The 20,943-nt window shown below is 42.0% G+C and overlaps 1 protein-coding gene across 2 annotated transcripts in view; it reads left to right on the forward strand.

Moving 5' to 3' along the window:
* Window positions 1–20,613, forward strand: part of LOC139371194 (calcium/calmodulin-dependent protein kinase type 1-like) — a 63,888-nt gene extending 43,275 nt beyond the window's left edge. For both annotated transcript variants that reach the window (XM_071111371.1, XM_071111370.1), the window contains 10 exons: window positions 8,536–8,667; window positions 14,717–14,791; window positions 16,090–16,228; window positions 16,823–16,949; window positions 17,127–17,202; window positions 17,418–17,530; window positions 18,067–18,145; window positions 18,299–18,386; window positions 18,566–18,713; window positions 19,099–20,613. In XM_071111371.1, coding sequence (XP_070967472.1) covers window positions 8,536–8,667; window positions 14,717–14,791; window positions 16,090–16,228; window positions 16,823–16,949; window positions 17,127–17,202; window positions 17,418–17,530; window positions 18,067–18,145; window positions 18,299–18,386; window positions 18,566–18,713; window positions 19,099–19,202 — 1,081 coding nt within the window. In that variant the 3' untranslated portion in view covers window positions 19,203–20,613. The remainder of the gene's footprint in view (window positions 1–8,535; window positions 8,668–14,716; window positions 14,792–16,089; window positions 16,229–16,822; window positions 16,950–17,126; window positions 17,203–17,417; window positions 17,531–18,066; window positions 18,146–18,298; window positions 18,387–18,565; window positions 18,714–19,098) is intronic.
* The last annotated feature ends 330 nt before the right edge of the window (window positions 20,614–20,943 follow it).

Here is a 20,943-nt window from a genome sequence, read left to right on the forward strand (position 1 = left end):
GTTCTGACTAACTGCCCCCTGATACTTTTCATGCTAGCGGGAGGAAAGGGCTTTTTGGTATCAATTTACTCACAGGTTGTATGTCACTATTTCCAAGAACAGTGGTAAGCATGAATACTGTAACATGCAAAGCTTTTACAGATATCAGTTTTTGAATGTATCAGTTTGGACATCTGTACTTCAAGTCTATGAAGGTTTTAATAAAAGCTGTAAAGTGCAACCCAAAGTAGAATGTCTCTGTGTTTTTTGTGTCAGGAGAACAAATGGCTCACTAGAGACATGGACAGAAGTTTAGCAGCGTACATTAACCACCGGCAGCTCTGTCCTGACCCACTTCTATTAGTATCAACCCTGCATAATAGCAGCACAGCACAGGATAGCCTGCAGTGTCTGGGCCACACACACCTGGTGTTTGTCCCTCTTACATAAGACCATCTGCTTTCAACCACTACTGAGACAGGGGTTCATGACTGATGGCCAAATATGCCAGACACTCAGTAACACACAAGGCACTTTGGACAGCTACTATAGGAAAGATGCTAACTGAGTGTTTATCAAGAGTCTGTTTAGGTAACCTTCTGTATGTTGAACCTTTTGGTGCCTTGGTGGTAGTCTGGGACATGCACTGTTCTATTAGGTTCTTACTCTTTCAGTGATACGGCTCCCTGGCTTTCAGTTGGGTCATGATGGTACTTTGCTTTTTCTCCAGATTAGGATGACTCATGCTAAATAAATGGACATGAGGATGGTTTTATCACTTGCCAAATAGGAAAAAAGTAATCCCTCTGTATTTAGCTCAGTAAGAGTTAGTGAAAGTCTGCTTTATCACTTATCAGAACATGAGTTCCTTTGGCTGAACCTTTCTGTTCCAGTAGCTTCCACACTATATGTGACTACTTCTCACAGCTGTGTTTTGTGTGCTTGTCAGATCGTAACAGATTCTTCTTCACAGAGCTTTTGAGGAAAAGTATCCTGCTTCTGAAGAAGGCTCATGCCTAAACTTGGTCAGCCTTTTCTCTAATAACACGTCTTTATTTTTAGCCCAGTTTCCTGTACGAAACCACTCAACGCTGGCACAAATGTGAGCATTTCTGTCAGCCTGGGTTTACTTTCATCTTTGTTAAAGTGTTAAATAGTCAAGCACATAAAATGTGAGTTTCCCATTCCTCTCCATTCCTCTGCCACCCTAAGTGTCCGCCCCTCTTATCATTTTGTCCCACTCTCTCCTCTGTCTCAGATAACTAGTGGTGACTCCATCACAGAATAGGCCACAAAGCCTCAGCCAATCATACACAAGATGCACTGGGAATTGTGAGAAACAAGCAGAACAAATGTCCCTTTGACATCATGAATTCCATGGACGTTCCAGTTAAGTGTGCTTATTGGCCTTTATTGTCCTCATATTACCGTGTGCACTACGTAGTGTGTCCTGAGAGGAATATGAGAGAAGTAATAGTAGGAAAGAGAGGACAGAGTGGACATGGAAACACTATCGTAAGGGGAGAGGGAGTAAAAATGGAGAATGAGGGGTGGAGAGTGATTCAGAGAAAAGGAGAGTGAGGGATATGAGGGGTTGTCCTCCCTCTTCTGGCCAGGCCTGCTGTTGTCACAGTAATACCAGTCTGTAATCAGTTATCATAGATGATGCTGGCCCAATGGAGAAAAGGAGGAGGATAGGATGGAGGGATGAAAAAACATAGAAAATTAATGTGAGAGCGAAAGAGATGGAAGAAAGAGATCAGGAGAGGGAAAGAAGATAGAGATGTCAAGGGGAGAGAGCGTGTGAGAGAGCAGGGAGGAGATGTCGCTCCTTTGATCAGTCTTGCAGAGCGGTGGAGGATAGGATTGAGGGATGAGAGGATTGGAGAGAGGAGAGAAAGAAGGGGAATGAGAGTTGTCTCTTTAATGAGCTCACCGGGACCATTGTTTCCATCAGGCAGGTTTGCATGTTATCAAAAGTGCTGAGGGAAGTTTGGAATGTCCACATCAGTAGGGCTATAGCAGGGGTCATCACTGGCTTATGCAAGAACAGACTGGCTCCCCGGGCTAGCTGAGAGCCATCTGAGTGACCCTCAGGGGGATTAGCAATACACAGAGAACTGTCATTCACACTATATGCTGTTACTCATACTGTTAGACACAGCTCTATCAGGGTTCTCTTAAAGAAGCGTTTGTAGTCACGGCTCTCATTTTACACGCAAATGGTCCAACATTTTGCCAGTGTGCTCTTTGAGTTGTTTTTTGACACGCGCTATCAATGGCTTTTAGGCAAGATCTCAAACTGTCATATCATAGCGTTGAAAAGAGGAATGAAGGGTTTCATAACTCATTTTTTTTATTCAAAGTAGAGAGAGCTGACCTTTCCTTCGCCTTGCTTCATTTGGCTCATACAGTATGTTCTTGTTTCCTACCTGCTTGACCAAGTCTAAGTGGTACAGATGGCTCAGTTGTTGCATGGTCCAGAAAACACCAGGCCCATGTTCAGCAGGCAGGAAATAAGAGCAAAGGTCCAAGATGGTGTATTCCTATCTCAGTTTGCCTCACTATGGGGGAGCTCTGTGTTTGCTTCCCAGAATCTTACACACCAGCAGAGACTGCTTTCATTTTAGCCTGGTACTGCTTTATATGACCTTTATTTCTTCCACACGGCAACACTCTAATGAGTGTGTGTGGATGGGTGTTTGCCTGTGTGTGTGTTTGTGTATGTGTTTTGTATTAGTGTGTACACCTTTTATGTGTGCTTTTGTGTGGGAGAGTGTGTTAAGCTTTGAATTCCTTTGATGCACAGCAAAGTCATTAAAATATGAGGCAGAGAGAGAGCGAACCACACTCACGGGGGGTTGCTATTAGCAATGGAATCTAAGCAACACCAAGTCTTTATTTTAAGCGCTATTTGCAGATGGGGAAAATGTTCTAACAATCTTCTACTGCCAGAGATTTAATGGCTTGATTATTCCAATGTTTGTTTTTTGTTTCATATAGAGCAGATTCCCTTTGCTAGTCAGCGTTAATGTGTCGTAAGATCAGATAGGACAAGTGTTTTAACTTCCCCTGTTTGGCAATAGCAAAGCTCTGTGCACTTTCTGGCCAGTGCATAGTGTTTTAGTGTATGTCTGCTTGATTCACCTTGTTTTATTGGTGCATAATAAAGTTTTATTGGTAGATAATAAGGCCTTGTATGACATCATGACTGTGTGATGACTTGTGAACAACATACTCTGCAACTCTCTGATAACACTAGTCAGTCCTCCTGAACCTGTAGTTTGCATACAGACCATAGCCTTTACAAACAGTATGCTATAGTTTACATGTAGCTTATATACAGTTTGCATAAGGAGTGTGAAGCGATGAATTATACATGCACTGTATCATGGCTGTATGTCGTAGCATACACTGTGTGCATTCGAGCTGGTAGTGTGTATGTGGTGTAGACCTATGTGTGGATAGGCGCTAGCTCCATGCATTACAGTATGTGTGGTGTACGAGAGGACTGGTGCTAGCCCAATGCGTACAGCAGGATGAGTGTCAGTGTCCTGTGGCTACACTCATCCAGGCCTGCCAGCCTGGTGCAGATGGAGAGCTGATTGGATTTCTACTGTAATTGTGTCTCAGAGGTGCCTGAGCAGTGAGGCCTGAAGCCTGAGGCAGCAGTATGGTCACTGTGGCTGCAGCTAGCCTACATGCTGTTCTCTAGAAGTCATATCCTGGGCGCTGCCTGCCTGGGACTAGTGTATATAGTAAATACTCTTTAGTACACTTAGAATTATAGAAAAAAGCTTGAACTTTGTCCTCTGTGTCTACAAGACAAAGATGATCAACCTGTATTGAGTCAACTTGTTTTAGAGGAAATCCAATTGTAAAAGTAATTTGTAATCCAATTGTAAAAGTTTCAGAGGACAATCATACACACTTTTCACTGGCCCTAAGTGTATTTTTAACTCTCTCCCTTAGGGACACTGCCTGGCCACAGAATGAATTTGGCATTGCTTATCAAAGCCTTTGATTCAAGCAGTGAGGATCTTAAGGCTCCATTGGGACACTAGACTGTCAGCATAGTGACAGACTTTCTTAAGAAGCTCTGAAGCAAAATGTTGATTTAAGAGATGGACTAACAAGGGACAGTTGGCTGTTAAAATAACTTTCTGCTAGAATGCTTGACTATGTGAACAATTGGCTGTTTTAACTGTTGATTGACTTAAATACTAAACCTTTTGGAATTATTATCAGTATAGTTGACTGTTTGGACTGTTTGACTACACTCTTAGAAAAAATTGTTCCAAAAGGGTTATTTGGCTATCCTCATACAAGAACTGTTTCTGGTTCCAGGTAGAATTTTTTTTGGTTCCAGGTAGAATTATTTTGAGTTCCATGTAGAACCCTCTGTGGAAAGGGTTTTACATGGAACCCAGAAGGGTTCTACCTGGAACCAAAAACGGTTCTTCAAGAGTGAAGTATGATAGTCTGTATAGAAGAGCACAAAGCTGTGTACGGTTGCGATAGGAGGGTGTTTGGATAGTGTCTAAGCTGTGTACTGTTGCGATAGGTGTGTGTTTGGATAGTGTCTATGCTGTATACTGTTGCGATAGGTGTGTGTTTGGATAGTGTCTATGTGAGTGTATCTTGGAGGAGGCTCTGTCTACTGGTATTAGTAGTATGTTGGGACTGTTTGGTGTTGGATAGTGTCAGGGCCAGGCGTCTTCCCCGACCTGTGTCTCTTGGTGATGATAGGAACATCCTGTTAGGATCAGCTCAGTAAACACCCATCCCCCGGCTCTGCTCCATCCCAGTCAAAACCCACAGCACAGCACAGCACGTCACTGAACCAAAACCACTCACCCTGTTCCTAATAAATATTAAGAAGACTGCATAGTATATTTTCTTAACATCCCTCAAGATGTCAAGGGGATTTTTTCAGCATTAGTCAGAAGGATCTATGTTGTTTGTTATGAAAAAAAACTGGAAGTGATTTAAAGCCTCCAATATGTTTTATAAGGCATCATTATCAGTCAAACATCTATATGTACTGTAGAGCATGTTTACTGTCTGTTATCACATATCTTTTGTGTAAATACAGCGGGTCTGTGAAAACAGGACACATTGGCACGTGAGAGGATGTGGTACTGTCATGTTTGATTATACCCTGACAATAGAGCAAGCTAATCCTGAAACAGACTTGCAAGCTTATGAGATCATCATTATCACCATCATCATCCATCATTGTTATTATCATGGGTCTTTTTTGGGAGAATGTTTGCATTCTGCCATTGCAATCTCTGCCATTTCTAGTCTGGTCTTTCTGGAGGCAGCTTCAGAGTTCAGAATTGCATTTGCTCCAGATTCTAGAGTGGAATTTGAACTGGTGACCTCCCCACCCTCTGCTACAGGGCTGGATTTGGGCCCAGAGTCGCAATGACCAGTATAGAGCCATGTTTCCTAATGGTGAACTGTGGCCAGCAGTGGCGTGTATTCATGGAGGCAAAGGGAAGCTAGGTTTCCCCTAAAATATATTTAGTCTCTCTGTGTTTCACAATTTTCCTTTAATTATCAAGAGGCTGAATGTATCTCACCAGAGAAAGCATCCGAGTGAAACAGCGCTCCTCTGTCTCAGGATGTGTAGGCCATCTATCTGATGCTGTCTGGTCAAAAAGAGTATGCCATTGTTGCTGCCTGTAGCATTGATTGCAAGGGAAGCCAGCAAACATTTGGCTTCTCTTGATAAAAAAAATTATAATAATAATAGCCAATCGGCTTTGAGCTGAACTGAGTGAGCTCAACTGTGAATGGTCCTGGCGCACCAAAAACAAAAGTGTCAAGGGAAGCCAGTTTGGATTTAGCTTCACACCAATCACAAGCCAAACGTCATTTACAGATTAAAACAAACTTGAATTGTTGCATCTCATCGTGTCGTTGTCCTACGGTGGCTAGCTATCTAAAATTGGTCCCATTCCTAAATTAGCCATATATGGAGATAGGGATTTGGACTTGTGGTTTTACTTAATTCTATTTACTGGCCAATGATTAAAACAGTGATTCTGATCTAACCATAAATTCATACATTTTGCCCCTGACTTGAGAAGATGGAAGTTCAAAATGTAGCTAGATGTGGTATGATAATGTCTACTAGCTGGCCAGGTGCATCATTGCGCATGAAAGGAAGTTAGGCTAGTGAGCTAGAATTTTAGCCAGGTAGCTTAGGACAACAAAAACTTAAAGCGTGTACTGTATGACAGAGTCATGAAAGAGAGGAGGATGGCATTTCTGGGTGAGACAACTTTACACACTCTCTCACGCACACACACACACACACACACACACACACACACACACACACACACACACACTCTCACACACACACACACACACACACACACACACACACACACACACACACACACACACACACACACACACACACACACACACACACACACACACACACAGATATCATATTTAGCTCACATTGATTAGTCCAAATAGTTTTTGGTATCTTAGTTCTCACTTGCTTACCCAACTGATGACCAAATTTGGCCCGTGGGGGGTCTCATTTGGACCCCGAAGTTTTCTGACCAACCCCCCCCCCCAAAAAATATATTTTTATTTCATTGTAGGACATAAAAGGCTGTAAAAACACCAGGAAACCAGCTCCAAGTGATTTAATTTAAGAAATCTATTTCCAAGGATTCCCACGCATAATGGAGAGACACTTGATCGTATACAAATGTAAGCAAGGTTTGAAATTATTATGTTTTAGTCAAGCATTATATCTGTTTGGGATTTTACGGTCAATTTGCAGTCTAGAAATGATTTATAATTATGTTCCCGGCCCCCTGACCATCCACTCAACAAAAAATCGTAACGCGACTGAATCTATATAGTTGATGATCCCTGCTGTAGGTCATGTAACTGGTTGTTTTGTGGACTTCACCGGACAGATGTTGCTCTCTAGTTTTGTGATGAAACAAAGGTGCGGTTGAATTTATTCTGCCACTGTCTTCTTATTGTCTCGGCCTTAGGCCTATATATGACGGTGGCAAGGCATATGAACTAACAGGTTATAGAGCAAACAACGCAATTATCACAACACATAGGTTGTAATCTGGCTTTCTTTTCTGGCTTGGCTTCTTCAGTGATTTTACCCAGACACCGCTACTGGTGGCCAGTCCCCTTGGGTCGTAGCTGGGTTGAGACAAGAAACATTTCTATTTAGTGAGTCACAAGAATACTAAAACGTTCCGTTTCCACAGTGAATTAGATGAGATAATATGTTTACACTTTGTCTTAGCAAGAGCAGGAAGAACATTCAACAACAATAACCATATACCAAATTTAAGACTTTGCACGACATTGAGGGATTGCCATTGAAAACCCGGTTTCGGCAAATTGACAATTTATAGAAGATTTGTCTCTTTTGTTTTCCTGCTTGTTGTTGGTGTGAAATAACCCGGCGAGCACAATCATTCCCATTGTGGTTTAAGGTCAGTGATTGGCTTGACTCCTGAATGTTAAGCGTTTGATGCTGTTTTGCAGGGTTATAAATAGCATGCAAACATTTTTTTTTCTTTCTGTCCTTTCAAATGAATGAACCAGTCCCGAGGGTCAAAACACAAATCAAACACATCCTTTGTTGTCATTACGTGTAACACCTGTGCCCATGTGTACCAAACACACAAACAATAAAACGTGTTGTCCAACAGCCATTATGTCCTACTTTAATTCCAGGAAGTTAGAATCAGATGGAGCAGGTTGACCACAATAACTCCTCAGTTCTTTCTCAGGTGTGCCTGAGTGCATGCGTCATCATTATCCAAAGCCAAACATATGGCTGGCCTTTGGGATTTGATCACCTGTATTGGAAATGTCAAATTTCATGTAATTTTAGTAAAATATTTGTATTCTCTGACTGTGTATTTCACCTACGGCTTGCCATTAGTGAAGAAGAGGCTTCCACCATTTTGTTACACAGCGTCTTCTCTGAGACCCTGGCATGGTGCCATCGTGCCATGCCTTGTCTTACTGTAGATTATGTTTGTATAAAACCTGCCCTCTGGGGCTTAAGGCTCAGCAATGTCCATGTCCTGCACACAGCTACCAGCAACCTAGAGAGAGATAAGACTGAGTGAGGCTGGGGAGTGTTACCACTGCATATGTACATAAACCACGCACATGCACACATACGTCCTCAGACATGTACGCAAGTTACAACACTTGAGGAAATAAGCCAACCCATATGCTCCCAGTCCAAAGTCCAGTTTCCTCAGTATTCGTTTAGAGGATAAATAAATAAAAGTGAAACTTGTTTGATGTAGGCCACTTCATAAAATCTGGAATGTTCCAAAATTAAGTGAGCTACCCCTGTAGAGTTGCTTCTGGTTCATAAACTTTAATATGGAGTTTTTCCTTGCCATTGTTACAGTACCTCTGCTTGCTCTTTTGGAGTGTTTGTCCTGGGTTACTAATAAAAACGATTGCAGATGAAAATACATGTGATTGGCAGTCTGTGTTGTCTTTGGCTGACCTGCCTTGTTTTTGTTTCAGGGGGGCTTTCTCCGAGGTGGTCCTAGCAGAAGAGAAAAGGACCCAGAAACTGGTGGCCATCAAATGCATCCCTAAGAAAGCCCTGGAGGGCAAAGAGAACAGCATTGAGAACGAGATTGCTGTCCTACACAAGTGAGTGACATGCACACACACGCCTACATGTTGCTCATCAATTTTAGGGGAGGAGGAGATTTAACTCTGAGTCAGATAGTGACTACAATTGCGGTAATGACAGTCTGGTTAAAATACCTCACTTTAAAACAGGGGAATTACGTACCAAGCCGGAAACAAGGAACTAGAGGGGCCTAAGCTATTTATAGTGCTCTTGTTGCCTGGGTTACAGGAGACACATAGGCCTAGTGAATATACAGGGATCCTTCTAGAGGTGAGGATTGAGGTTCGATAGGGAGAGAGTGAGACATAAAGAGAGAAAGACAGAAAGAGAAAGAAAGAGACATACATAGACCATAGATGAAACTACTAAAAGTACAAATAAGCCAACATTTCTTTGAGTACTGTTAGAGGATGTTACTACAGCCCCCAGGACAGAGCTGCTTAGTCACCGAAAGTGTCATCAGATAGCAAGGAGGTAGTTAGAAGACAACATCAGTGATCAAGATTGTGGATGTAGTTAACATCATTGTAGAAGTCAGCGGGTAGTTACTATCAGTGTGAAGGGTTGTGGATACAGTTATCTGTTGAGAGAGAGAGAGTAAACCCTTTATAGAGGGGCTGTGCCCCTAATCTTCCTTACTGTATTGTACTGAGAGAGAGATCCTAGCTTTCACCTGGTCAGTCTGTCATGGAAAGAGCAGGTGTTCATAATGTTTTGTGAAAAGGATTATAATGCCCTTTTAGTGTAAGAGCTGTAGCCTAATATAGTGTACTGTACTGTATCCCCCAGAGTACTGCATGAAACCATTAGTCAGCCCCTGTATGGAGCAATTCATTACCTCCGCTCACTCTCTCCACTCAATAAAACATACTTTACTGAGACCATAATGAAATCAAAGGGCTTTTATAATCTCCCTCTTGTCTCAGTTGGATCACTGCCAATGACAAAGTGTTGTGTTTTCCCCCAGACAACAGTGTTTCAGAAAGGGCATAGTTACACACGTGATAAAAAAAAAAAACATTAGGAATCAGTGTAGATGAAGGGGAGGAGGCATGTTAAAGAAAGATTTTTAAGCCTTGAGACATGGATTGTGTATGTGTTTCATTCAAAGGGTGAATGGGCAAGACAAAATATTTAAGTGCCTTTGAACAGGGTATGGTAGTGCATACCAGATTCACCGGTTTGTGTCAAGAACTGCTACGCTGCTGGGTTTATCACACTCCCTTGTGTGTCAAAAATGGTCCACCACCCAAAGTACATCCAGCCAACTTGACATAATTGTGGGAATCATTGGAGTCAACATGGGCCAGTAGTTACCCGTCTGCTTAAATTCCAAGGGAAGAATGACTAATGTTGGCTCTCCCTGTAAGTGTCAGTTGCTGCTATACTGAAGACTTAGGACATTTTTTATGTATTTATTTAACCTTTATTTAACGAGGCAGGTCAGTTAAGAACAAATTCCTATTTACAATGACGTCCTACCCCGGCCAAATCGGGAAGATGCTGGGCCAATTGTGCGCCGCCCTATGGGCCAGATGTGATGCATCCTGGATTCGAACCAGGGACTGCAGTGACGCCTCTTGCACTGAGATGCAGTGCCTTCACGCAATATCATTCTTTATGGGCAGGTCTTCTCAAAATGTAGTGACACAGATGGATGAATTATCGGTAGTTTAAGGGGAAAGCAATATATTCTACCTGTGCTGTGCCATGCTACTTTGGTGTAGAGAGACCTAGAGATAGAGTAGGAGCTACTCTTGCAGTCATAGGAGGACTCAGCCTTGTGTCAGAGCATTGTTAGCTTTCTACCCCATGAATGGTTCTGCACTCCTGCAGAGCTAATACCAAAGATAGAAAAATGGCAGTGAAGAAGATGTGTCAGTGTTCTGTAAGGTGAGGAGTGTCTAAGAGAGATTGAGAGATTGTGTGTGTTTGTAGGCGAGAAAGGGGCTGATGGTAGAAAACTGCCTCCAGAGCAGTGAATCACCAGTGTTCTGTCACCATGCCAACGACTCTCAGGGCCGACGGAATACACTGCTCAACCAATTAGAGAGCTGTGTGCCACCACACAGTCTGACCACTCGTGATAAAACTCTACCTCCAGATAACTAATATTACCTTTTTAATATATATTTTTTTCTTTTTCTTATAGTGCTCCCTATGAAGTTCATTTATGTACAAAAATGATCTAAATGATCTGAGAGAAAATTTAAATGCTATTTTTAACAATCACACTGTGTCATGGTAATGTAGACTGAGTATAAAAATATTAGGAACAGCTTCCTAATATTGAGTTGCACCACCCACTTTTGCCCTCAGAACAGCCTCAATTCGTCGGGCATGGACTCTACAAGGTGTCGAAAGGGTTCCACAGGTCCATGTCGATTCCAATTCATCCCACAGTTGTCAAGTTGGTTGGATGTCCTTTGGGTGGTGGACCTAGGCCTGTTGTGGTGACCCTATTACCGCCACACCGGCAGTCACGAGTCATGAAGGCAGTCAAATTCCCCGTGACCGTTTAGTCACGGTAATTAGGCTTCTCCAAGCTCTGATGTTGCTGCTGGTCATTAGTAGCCTACCAAACTTGCTAACTGCCTGGTACTCAGCACTCTATTGCCCCTCTAATCACTCTGACATAAATGCAAATGTTATCGAAAATCTAATCAAATACTTCATGAGAGCCCATGAGCTCATGTTGGGCAACATTTCTATAGGCTATGCATGGCCTCTACTAAAAAAAGGAGGTTCCCATCAGCTTTCTATAGACTAGGCCAACTATTTTTACTTCTCAACTTTCCTAATATTAAGCACATTGTTTACCTTTACAACAGGACTATCTGGCTGGCATGAAAATGAACCACAGGAAAGAATCCTCTAAATTCGCTATTTAAGTGCATAGATGACATGTATTTTTTCCCAGTGCCCCTGTTTCGAGACAGCTCCATCATAATGGTACAATCTAAATCAAAACAAATTTCACACATGTATTATTTAGTATATGTAAAGAAAAGATTAAATCAAGAATAGTCTGATGGGTGTCAATATTATCCTAGCACTTGTGAATTATATATTGTCACTTGTGAATGATGCCCAGCATAAGAAACGTTCATTTTTTTGGGCGACTTTGTCGAATCATAGTTACACATCTCATGTAGCCTAACCCACAGGCCTAAGTGTTTTTATATGGTTTGCATCACAACTGAAGTGGCCAAATAACTTCTTGAAATGAAGCACATTAATATGCTTTACAAGGGGTTTAGAGCCTAACTGGCATACTGTTACGAATCCCTTTTGGCCCGACAGTCTAGGGGGGATGGTAGTGAGACCCGTAACATAACTCATGTAAATTATAATTGTGACAAAGTAAAAGTGTGAACGTAATAACCAGGACAACTGAAATTATACCGTCAAACTCAGGGTTTATTGTAAAACACACGGTAATGGGGGGAGCAGGAAAAAGGGGCTGAGCTGGACCCAAGGAAAGAAACAATAAGTATTCAAAACACCCCTAAGCTAGACTAGCCTATTTCAACAACAGCTAACTAACTAACCAAAAATACAGTGGGTGGTCCGCCCAGTTCTAACTAGTGTGTTTTAACAAAGTTTACCTACGGGTAGTGTATGCCCATGGGCGACTTGTCTTGGTTTCCCCTTTTCCCACCAGCAAACACCATAAGCAAAAACAATACTCACAGGAGATGACAAAGTGATTTGGAGGTGCTCAAACAAAAGAAGAGGTTAATTAATACACAAAGAGAGAGATCTACATACATGGCATTTACAAAGAGATTGTGCTACTGAAATCTATCAAGAGCAGAGATCTACCAACATGGCATTACAAAGATTGAGCTCTCCTGAAATCTACAAAGAACAGCTATCTACCAACATGGCATTACAAAGATTGAGCTCTCCTGAAATCTACAAAGAACAGCTATCTACCAACATGGCATTACAAAGATTGAGCTCTCCTGAAATCTACAAAGAACAGCTATCTACCAACATGGCATTACAAAGATTGAGCTCTCCTGAAATCTACAAAGAACAGCTATCTACCAACATGGCATTACAAAGATTGAGCTCTTGAACAAACAAATGATGGGGTTTTTAAACCAAGGGAAAGGAACTGTGATAGGGTAGGAAACAGGAGGAGGTGTGTCTTCTGATTGATGGGTTGATTGTTGACTGATTGGGGAGTAATGATTTTCACCTGTGAGGGGAGAAGGAGAGAAAAGAAACACACACAGGATCCACACAGACACAGGATACCTGTATCCGTAACACATACATAAGCAGCACGTGAGTTTCAAGTTTGGGGAAGATCAAAAGTGACTGCAAAATCACATTTGCAGTCACTTTTGATAGTGGTGTTTTCCCGTTAATGGCACATTTGCGCTTATAGCCTACTGCCATGTGCGCATTGCAGCGCTTCTAATGTGAAGAAATAGCCTAATAGTTTATCAACATTTTAAGCTAAACATTCTGATCTCTTGCGTCAGCCACATTGCGTATAAAAATATTTTTTGATGCTAGGGGTTGTATTGATTTGGGATCTATTGCACCCCACAACTGTCCCAGACTATGTTTGGAATATTTATTTATTGCACAGAATAGAATAGGTCAACTTTTGTACTATGGGGGATAGTAGATTGCTGTTCGTTAGGCCTATTCATCTGGTTGACTGATGAAAAGTAAATTTGGGCAATTCTTCCAATATCTTCAATATGCACCTCGGAATTGGATAAGGACACTCGCAGTTGCATCCCTGATATGTCTGTCTTCACTTGTAGCCTGTGAGAAAGACCTGATCACGTGATGAAGAGCCATGTGAGTGAGAGGCGCTTCAGATTGCGCAGCAATCAGGAAGAAGGGAACAACGCTGCACTCCAGACCGCAAAAGGCATGGATTCTTTTTAGGGAGCATTACGGCCACAAAGGGGATACTGCTGTGAAATTCGAGGCATTATCAAGTGCTTGCTAAATTGTGATTGAGAGACTATTGAAGTGTGTACAGCCTGCAAAAACATAAAGCAGAGCTCATACCTTTCAAGCAACCTTTTTCAAATCATAATTTGTCTCATCATGCAGTCTCATCATGCAGCCTTACAATGTATAAAAAATCTAAACATATAGCCCAATGTTTGTACAACAACTAAAGTTACTTTAAAACTCTAAATTAAGTATATAGGACTACCTACTTATTTGCTAACCGCTCAACACAGAATAGTCGCATGTGCGCACTCCCTCAAATCGTTTGGAGAAAATATTTACATTTTATTCAGCTTTGTTCAGTTGTATTCTTCATACTCTAAAATAATGCCACGGAATTCAAAGCAAATCTTGTCTGCTAAATGGACTAGTGCAGCCCACAGCCATTTGGCATAGCCACATCAGGACCTAACATAAGGACAACTCAGAGTATGCTGTTCTTTTCTTCTGAAATAGACTACATTTTCTTCATTTCATGCTTCTTCAGACCTGTCTAAATTAAATAATGGATTTATTGTGATGGTGTAAGCTATATTATATGGATTTATTATACTTTTTAAAATGTAGATGTTCCCAAGGTCTGCATCAGTGGCTTGTATGCTATGTGTGGATGCCAGGAGATGCTAAATGTGTTTATGTTAATAATATGTTAACGCTCAATTACCATGAGACCGACAGTTATTTACTTGACAATCACCGGCTGACAACATTTTGGGACCGCCACAACCCTAGGTGGACCATTCTTGAAATGCACAGGAAACTATTGAGCATGAAAAACCCAGCAGCATTTAAATTCTTGACACAAACCGGTACTTACTACTATACCCCATTCAAATGCACTTAAATCATTTGTCTTGCCCATTCACCCTCTGAATGGCACACGTACACAATCCATGTCTCAAGGCTTAAAAATCATTAACCCGTCTCCTCCCCTTCATCTTCACTGATTTGAAGTGACATCAATAAGGGATCATAGCTTTCACCTGGATTCACCTGGTCAGTCTAGGTCATGGTAAGAGCAGGTGTTCATAATGTTTTGTGTTTGTGACTATGACTCTAAAGTTCTCTCCCTCTCTCTAGGTTAAAACATGCCAACATTGTTTCCCTGGAGGACATATTTGAGAGTAAAACCCACCTCTACTTGATTATGCAGCTGTGAGTGACCATCCTGCTGTCTTTATTTTGTCCTTCTTTCTGCTATCTCTCTCTGTTCTCCAATTCTACCCACGTCAAACACTTTCTGTCCCTAAATCAACTCACTCTCTGCAGCCTTCAGTTTAAAAACTTTCAGGATTATGCCTCTGCAATGTGTGTTTGCGTGTGTGTTTCAGGCTCCCTGCCTGTGCTGTCTCCCACGCACAGTGTCATTCACCATTAATTACTCTCTGAGCTCAGGGGCCTTTCTGTTCACTGATCTCAAGAGAAGCCCCCCTCCCACACACATACAGACATACACTCGCAGCATCGTGCCTGCTGACAACCACTGGGGAATATGCCCTCACACAGTAACTTTGCTCTCTCCCACCCATCTCTCTTCCTGAAATGTCAGAAGGTGTGGAGCAAGTTAGAGACAGAGAGAAAGGAGGAGAGAGAGAGTTTTTTGCTGTAGAAAACAGTGGGTGGTGTGATGACAGAGGGATGTTGTGTTCACTTTAGCAACACTGCCGTAAGGGCAGTCAGATTTAACCAAAGAACAGTTGTGGGTTTGCACACATAAAAATCCCCTCTCTCTAACTCTTTCTCTCACTCTTCCTCTTTTTCTCTCCCCCTCTCTTTGGGAGGCAGCTTGACAAGGCTTTAGCTTGCTGTTAGTGCTGAATCATAGAGACCAGTGGTGGATACATCTAGGAAGAAGTGATGCCTCCACCTAGTGGTGATGTAGGTTGAAGATAGATAAAGCAGGTTTAAATTAGACAACATATAATCAAGTCAAATTGTATTGGTCACATACACATAGTAAGGAGATGTTATTGCGAGAGTTTCGAAATGCTTATGCTTCTAGATCCGACAGTGCAGCAGTGTCTAACAGGTAATATGTAACAATTCCACAACAAAACCTAATATCTAACGAATTCCACAACGAAACGTAATACACACAATCTAGTAAAGGGATGGGATAAGAATATATAAGTATACAATATATGGATGAGCAGTGACCGAGCCGCTAAGATCCAATAGATAGTAAAGAATAGATAGTGAAGGATACAGTATACATTATATACATATGAGATGAGTAATGCAAGATATGTAAACATTCTTGAAGTGGCATTATTAAAGTGACTAGTTTTGTTATAGTGACCAATGATGTCAAGTCTGTAGGTAGGCAGCCGCCTCCCTGTAGCAGTTAGACGGCAATATATAGCAGTTTGTTGGCCGTATGTAGCAGTTAGATGGCCATATGTAGCAGTTAGATGGTCATATGTATATCAAAATCGTTCCTCTTCTCTATCCAGGGTGTCTGGTGGGGAGCTGTTTGATAGGATTGTGGAGAAGGGATTTTACACAGAGAAAGATGCCAGCAAGCTCATTCAGCAGATCCTGGATGCTGTCAAATACCTCCATGACATGGGCATCGTACACCGCGACCTGAAGGTGAGCCTGAGTCAAGGGTCAGGTGGTGAGGACGATATTTAGGTGGGCATTTAGGGGCTCCAGAGTGGCGCAGCGGTCTAAGGCACTGCATCTCAGTGCTAGAGGCATCACTGCAGACCCAGGTTCGATTCCAGGCTGTATCACAACCGGCCGTGATTGGGAGTAAGGGAAGGACAAAGGGCATGAAAGACGAGATTTCAGAGTCTTTAACAATGGAGTCCTTTACCTTCTCGTTTCTGTCCAATGACTGAATAGTCACAAGACTGGATGAGTGATAGGTATCCCCACTATGAAAACGGCAATGTTGAATTTTCACCATTTTACCTTTTAGTGATTAGTGTATTACTAATTACGAGAGGTTAAAGGGTGACCTTGTAGTATAGAAAATGTTTGTTTCCAATGCTAGTGTTTTGCCCCAAGCATTCTGCAGTGCCTGCAAATTAGATTAATTAACTATAATTTGTTTACAGGCAGTTCAGCAGAGTGTAAACTGATTGATCATTAGTTTGGATAACTAATTATTTCCCCAGTGTGTGCATGTGTGTGTTAAATGTTTGTGACAAAAAAGTTGATTGATTTCTCTGTCTTTCCCAGCCGGAGAACCTTCTGTACGACAGTATGGAGGAGGACTCTAAGATCATGATCAGTGACTTTGGCCTGTCCAAGATCGAGGGATCTGGAAGTGTCATGTCCACAGCCTGCGGAACACCAGGATACGTGGGTAAGGAGGACTGGCACTGATCAGTGCATGCCTGTGTGTGTGTGTGTGTTTATCTATGTGTCAAGAGCATGTGTTTTGTATGATTTTAGTATGTTTGAGAGCAAGCACACACACAGTGATCATGTCAGACTACGTGTGTAATGATGCTGATGAAAACACTGCTCTGATGTCTTGCAGCCCCTGAAGTGTTGGCCCAGAAACCCTACAGCAAGGCGGTGGACTGCTGGTCTATCGGGGTCATCGCCTACATCCTGTGAGTTATGGGCTTGGACTGACTCTTTAACTTTAGTCTTTCTCCTACCAGTCTTAAAACATAATTTCTGTGTTACATTTCTTTCCACTACATTGTTTTCAACAATCAACTCATACCAGATCAATGACAACTTCATGGATGAATTTTGAAGTATGAAAGCACTACAACAGGTCTCCTCTCTCCTGTGATGCCTTTACTCTCTTATTCTGACACAGTTTGTGTGGATACCCTCCGTTCTATGATGAGAATGACGCCAAGCTCTTTGAGCAGATCCTGAAGGCTGACTATGAGTTTGACTCTCCGTACTGGGACGATATCTCTGACTCAGGTACAGTAATCCTCTCCTTTCTTTGCTCCATGGAGAGAGAAACAAAACCTGGACACTACAGCATAGTGCAATACAGTATGTATAACATTATGTTGCCATTATTAGTTCCCCTTGTCAGCAGTTTCATATTAATGGAAATTACTCCCTAGCTCTAGGGTTTGTTATGCTTTGAGTGTCTGCCAAGCTGTCAGTGTGTATGGGATTAACCATAAGACACTCACTGGCCATAGAACGAGCACTGAGGCCCTGTGAGATCACAATTTCTTAGTCCTGTAGGGAGTTTCTGAAGTCAGGTCAAAGGCATGTGGACAGTTTTTCTTTTTACTGTCAGTCTGGACAGTGTTTCTGATGCAGTGAAGCTTCTTGTACTATAGTAACCTGGGAGCTAGTCTATTTCTACTTTAGATACTTTTTTTTGTCATCTGTAAGTAGCATTATTAGTTACTGTATATCTCATGTAAATTAAGAAAAAAGGCATTGTTTTTGGGTGAAAAATGTGAGTTGTAAATGTGTGTCTGTTCACGTGTTGTTTTCAGCCAAAGACTTCATAGTTCACTTGATGGAGAAGGACCCCAGGATACGCTACACATGTGACCAGGCTTTGCAGCACCCCTGGTAGTGTACACCATATTCTCCTTCACACACACACAGGCATGCACATAACACAACTTTATCATAATCTATTACATTTGTGCTTTTGTCTAGTTTTCACCTGTTCTTGTGACAACCAGCTAAACTTGTCCCCTCATGTCTTTCTCTGTTCCTCAGGATCGCTGGTGACACAGCTCTAGATAAGAACATCCATGAGTCTGTCAGTGCCCAGATCAAGAAGAACTTTGCCAAGAGCAAGTGGAGGGTGAGTTACTTTTTCTGTGCACCTGGCCTTCTTCAAAATGCAAAGACATTTTTGCTTTGTTTAGTATATAAGTAGAATCCTGCAGCATTCAGCTGTCTGTCATTGTCAGTACAGTTTTCTATGGCAGTTATTATGTATCACTTTTAAACATTTTGATTTGAATGTGCTCCCTCCCGCAGCAAGCGTTTAACGCCACGGCAGTGGTGCGTCACATGAGGCGTCTGCAGCTTGGCACCAGTCAGGAGGGCCCCAGCCAGACCACCCTGCCCAGCACCCTCCGAGACCACCTACTGCTGCCCGAGGCCACAGAGACGGAGCACACCACCGGTCAGTGGGGTAAACCTCCATCACACAACACAAGTGTAGCAAAACATAATTGAATAACTGGAGACACGACATAACCCCCCCCAAAAGGCTTAATTTAGCCGTTCTGTTTTGTTCATCCCCAGTATGTCTTGTTGCTATGTACAGTATGTTGTTAGTGAATAACCAGTCCCTTTCACAGTGTATTAGGCTCAGGCTTACGTACTTCTCAAACACAATCAGTTACACTGTCTCACTCATTAACACTTTGATATGTAAATCCTTGTCTAATGCCCAATAGGATACTGTTTGAAATAAGCTAATAAGAGGTAGATTTATAGTGTAGATAGAAGCGTCCTGAGTTTTCAGATTTTGTGTGGCGATCATCCACTCTCACTCTGTTTTCCAGAGTCTCCTTGCGAGGGATGCTGCTCCCAGAGTGCTGATGGGGGGGCTGAGCGCGACCCCCTCTCCAACTGCACCTACCGCTGCCATCCAACCAGTCTGGTCTGATCCCCGCCCAGCAATGGCTTTCCCATGTATTTACCTCTGGACACCAGCGAACTCCACAGTCAGGCCAGGAGTACAGAGTTGTTCCAGTGCCCTGCCAACAGGGGGGGCAGGCGGGTTATGAATTCAGGTTGGGGAGGAGGGACTTGATGCCAACAAGAGGAGGTAATTTGAACGGATTGGGGGAGATGAGGAGAACAAAGAGGAGGAGAGGTGTGGTGCCCAGAGTAATCCTGGGTATTATTTTTTGAGGTGCGGGACAAACTGTTTACTCGTCCTTTTAAAATGTGTGTCTGCTTTTTACATTTCTGCATTTATGTACATGTTGTTTTCTATCTTAATTATTCTTCCCCTTTGACAACTTCTAGAAAGAGAATCCACTAATGATATCTGCATGGTCAGAAGACAGGTCCCTATTGGAAACATGTGTTTTATAGCATGAAAGGTCTATTGCACAATCATGTATGGTGGTAACCATTGTGTTATAGTTCCTGTACTGCAGATACACATCTTTATGACGATAATAAGTCTAGCCCCCCAGAATTATAATTGTATGGCTTAGTTGTATTTTATATTTGTATAAATGTAGCCTTACAATACACAGATGCATTCACCTAATACCACTGCTGGAGAATCCATGTGGGAATACTCCATCTATTGGACTATATATTTTCTTTTTTTTCTCAGCATGTTTGTGCTTCACCACTGTAAGTTTGTGGTTGTGCTCCCCAGGCTTGTAACAGAACAAGGCTTTCTGATTTGAACTAATTCAGCACAGGGACTTCCTCTCTATGCCTTTAGGACAACGTCAAAGGTTTCTTTTCTCGTAGCTTTTACACATTTGAAGATACACCTATATCTCTGTACAGTTAATGCAGCATTAGAGGCGATTTTCATTTCTATCATTGTATTGTTGTATATATTTCATTGTGGTAATTGAATCATTAAAATACAGACTTTTCTCTTCTGTCTAGATCTCTTTCCCACTTCCCCAGAAGTGTAATACCTCATGGGAGATAGACTTACATACACAGCCATTCCTCTTAGTACTAAGAATAGGCCTCCGTTAACCCACAGTTTTTACTCCTTGATGTTTCTTAAAAGCCACACTCTTCCCTATGGGGGGAATATGATCCCGTTGATAAAGCTGCTCAAGACTTAATCCATTATAGATATTACTGTAAGACCATGTAGAATGAAATGAGGTCCAGCCTTTCCTCAACCCAAAGCAGGGTGTGGATGTTTTTAACTAAAGACACATTTGTAAGTTTAGATACTTATCTGGCCATGTAGATACTACTAACGTTCCCACTTTGACTACTCTTCCATGGATCTTACCTCCATTCATATGTTGGTTGTTTTCCGAGCCAATGTATCTGTACAGAGAGAATTTGAATTAAAGAATGTAAATATACATCTCATTGTCTCACCTCATCATTTCTTCTATCTCACTCATCGTAAGGTTATTTAGATCTAAAAGAGAAAGCAGGATGTTTTTATTAGAGGACTTTACTCTACAATTTTTTCCCCCACAGTTCAGTTCATGACCTTTCCATCATCTTCATACATTTACTGTACACAGCACTAGCTGACAATAGAACAGATGTGCCATATTATACTCGCACTTTGATTAATGAACACATACTCACTTGATTTAATTATCTGATGAGAAGGGCACAATGTGTTACCATCACCAGTCCAGTGGGTTGTTGCTCCTACTGTAAGTACGTTTTAGGGCTTTCTA

The sequence above is a fragment of the Oncorhynchus clarkii genome, chromosome 17, assembly GCF_045791955.1.
Source record: "Oncorhynchus clarkii lewisi isolate Uvic-CL-2024 chromosome 17, UVic_Ocla_1.0, whole genome shotgun sequence".
Classification (NCBI taxonomy): domain Eukaryota; kingdom Metazoa; phylum Chordata; class Actinopteri; order Salmoniformes; family Salmonidae; genus Oncorhynchus; species Oncorhynchus clarkii.